Raw genomic sequence first — 1,960 nt, 5'->3', positions numbered from 1 at the left:
AAAAAAGAATCGTTCAGCGAGCTGCCAAACGATGCCATAGAATCGGAAAATACGGAACCGGTTCTGAACAGGAACCGGTTTTCGATTCCCATCCCTACCCCCCACCTTCTTCAAATCAGACTAAATGGGTTTTCAATTAACTCGGCTCCGTTTGTGCAGCAAAAACTGTCTTTTGTGCTGCTTTGGCTTTGAAGATATTAATGAAAATGTAAAGGTCAAAAGGTCAACCAGCCCCCCCACCTTCTTAAAATTAGACAAAATTGGTGTCAAACCTTTGTGCTATGTTTGTGCAGCAAAAATTTTCGTTTGTGCCGCTATCTTTTTAAAGATATAAAGAAATATTTCTAGAGGTCATCAAAGGTCAACCCCCCCCACTTTCTTGAAATCTTCAAAACCAAAGCAGCAAAAACGAAAATTTTTGCTGCACAAAGGAGCACAAACGTTTGACACTAATTTTGTCTGATATGAAGAAGGTGGGGGGGGCCAACTTCACTCAGGTTATAAACCTGATATACAGGATAGCAACCTCTTCAGAGGTTTTCTGTTGCCTTTATCAGCACTGATATTCTTCAAATTGAAAATGAGCAGATTGTAATAATCTGTGGAAATCATTATTATCATCATTCCAATGATTACTGTCGAAATGTGACCAGCATGGGTTCCCACACAACAAAACAGGAAACTAAAGGAAACTCTTGAGACAATAAATTATTTGACTTTGCTGCAATGTTACCTTTTTTGGATTTGTTTTCAGATGTTTTGTTCATCTTTTTATGCTTCCCAGCTACATTGTTACAATCATCAGCTTTTACACTGCAGAGTTCTTGTCCTGCATCACTGGATCAAGCTGAGATGTGTGCATTAATCACCATGTTCTTGTTTTCCTCAACAGAACTGTAAACCCAGAGCTTAAATCCTACGCTCTTGGAGTTCTTTTCCTCCTCCTGAGGCTGATCGGTAAGATATTACACTTTACACCTTGATTGCTCTGTAGTTTAACTGTGACATTGGAATGTCAGAATGGTTTTTCACCTTCCTTAACAACGGCATCAGTCTGACGGCTCAGGCACAGCTGGAGCTTGAGCTCAAACCTGTGCTCTTCTTGGCCTTTTGACCCGCTGTCTCTGCACATTCCCACTTTCCCTCCAGGCTTCATCCCTCCCCCTCTGATCTTCGGAATGGGGATCGACTCCACCTGTCTGTCCTGGAGCTCCGTCTGCGGCGAGAAGGGCGCCTGCATGCTTTACGACAACGTGGCCTACAGGCATCTGTACGTCAGCATCGCCATCGTGCTGAAGTCCTCCGCGTTCCTCCTGTACGCCACCACGTGGCAGTGCCTGAAAAACAACTACAGGAGGTACATCAAGAACAACGAGGGCTACCTCACCCCTAATGAACTTTTCGCTTCTAATGTGACTCTGGACAATTTGGGTAAGGAGATTACCCAGAACCCAAGTAACAGGACAAAATTTATATACAACCTAGAAGACCAGGAGACCAGTGACAACATGGAGTCGGTTTTATAGGAGTGATTTCCATTCGGTTAGCAGGAGCTGTTAACGTTCATCTGCTCTGATGTACAGACTCTCTTTGGTGTTGTATACAAGTAGAGCATTGTTCATCAAAAACATTAGATCTGTTAAAAACAACACCAGGAGTTCCTGAAAAAAATAGTCGCAAACTGACTTAGAAACAAATTTATTTGTGTGAGTTTTTCAGTTTTCGCTATGAAAGCAGTGAAGACACAGAGCGCAGCCAGAGGAGCTTGTTGGAACCAAAAGTGCTGGTTAGAAGTTTGCATCCACTCATCACTGATTACTTCAGGGCTTTAAATAAGGCGTGTGAGCTGTCAGCTATGGAGAGTCACCAAAAATAGAATGGGAACCATTTCTAATTTAATATTTCAATCATACAATTAGAATCCCAGTTTGAAAAGGGCTTTCTAATTGTACATTTCAAA

The 1,960-nt window shown here is 42.1% G+C and overlaps 1 protein-coding gene across 1 annotated transcript in view; it reads left to right on the top strand.

Moving 5' to 3' along the window:
• The window catches only part of LOC107085057 (solute carrier organic anion transporter family member 3A1-like), a 56,162-nt gene extending 54,307 nt beyond the window's left edge, over positions 1-1,855 (top strand). The window contains exons 9-10 of the mRNA XM_015375196.1: positions 893-957; positions 1,150-1,855. Of these exons, the coding sequence (XP_015230682.1) occupies positions 893-957; positions 1,150-1,526 (442 nt within the window). The 3' untranslated portion in view covers positions 1,527-1,855. The remainder of the gene's footprint in view (positions 1-892; positions 958-1,149) is intronic.
• The last annotated feature ends 105 nt before the right edge of the window (positions 1,856-1,960 follow it).

This window comes from Cyprinodon variegatus, unplaced genomic scaffold (assembly GCF_000732505.1).
Source record: "Cyprinodon variegatus isolate N-32 unplaced genomic scaffold, C_variegatus-1.0 Scaffold114, whole genome shotgun sequence".
Classification (NCBI taxonomy): domain Eukaryota; kingdom Metazoa; phylum Chordata; class Actinopteri; order Cyprinodontiformes; family Cyprinodontidae; genus Cyprinodon; species Cyprinodon variegatus.
The sequence above is the reverse complement of the archived record's forward strand: the minus strand, read 5'-3'. Positions and strand labels throughout refer to the sequence as shown.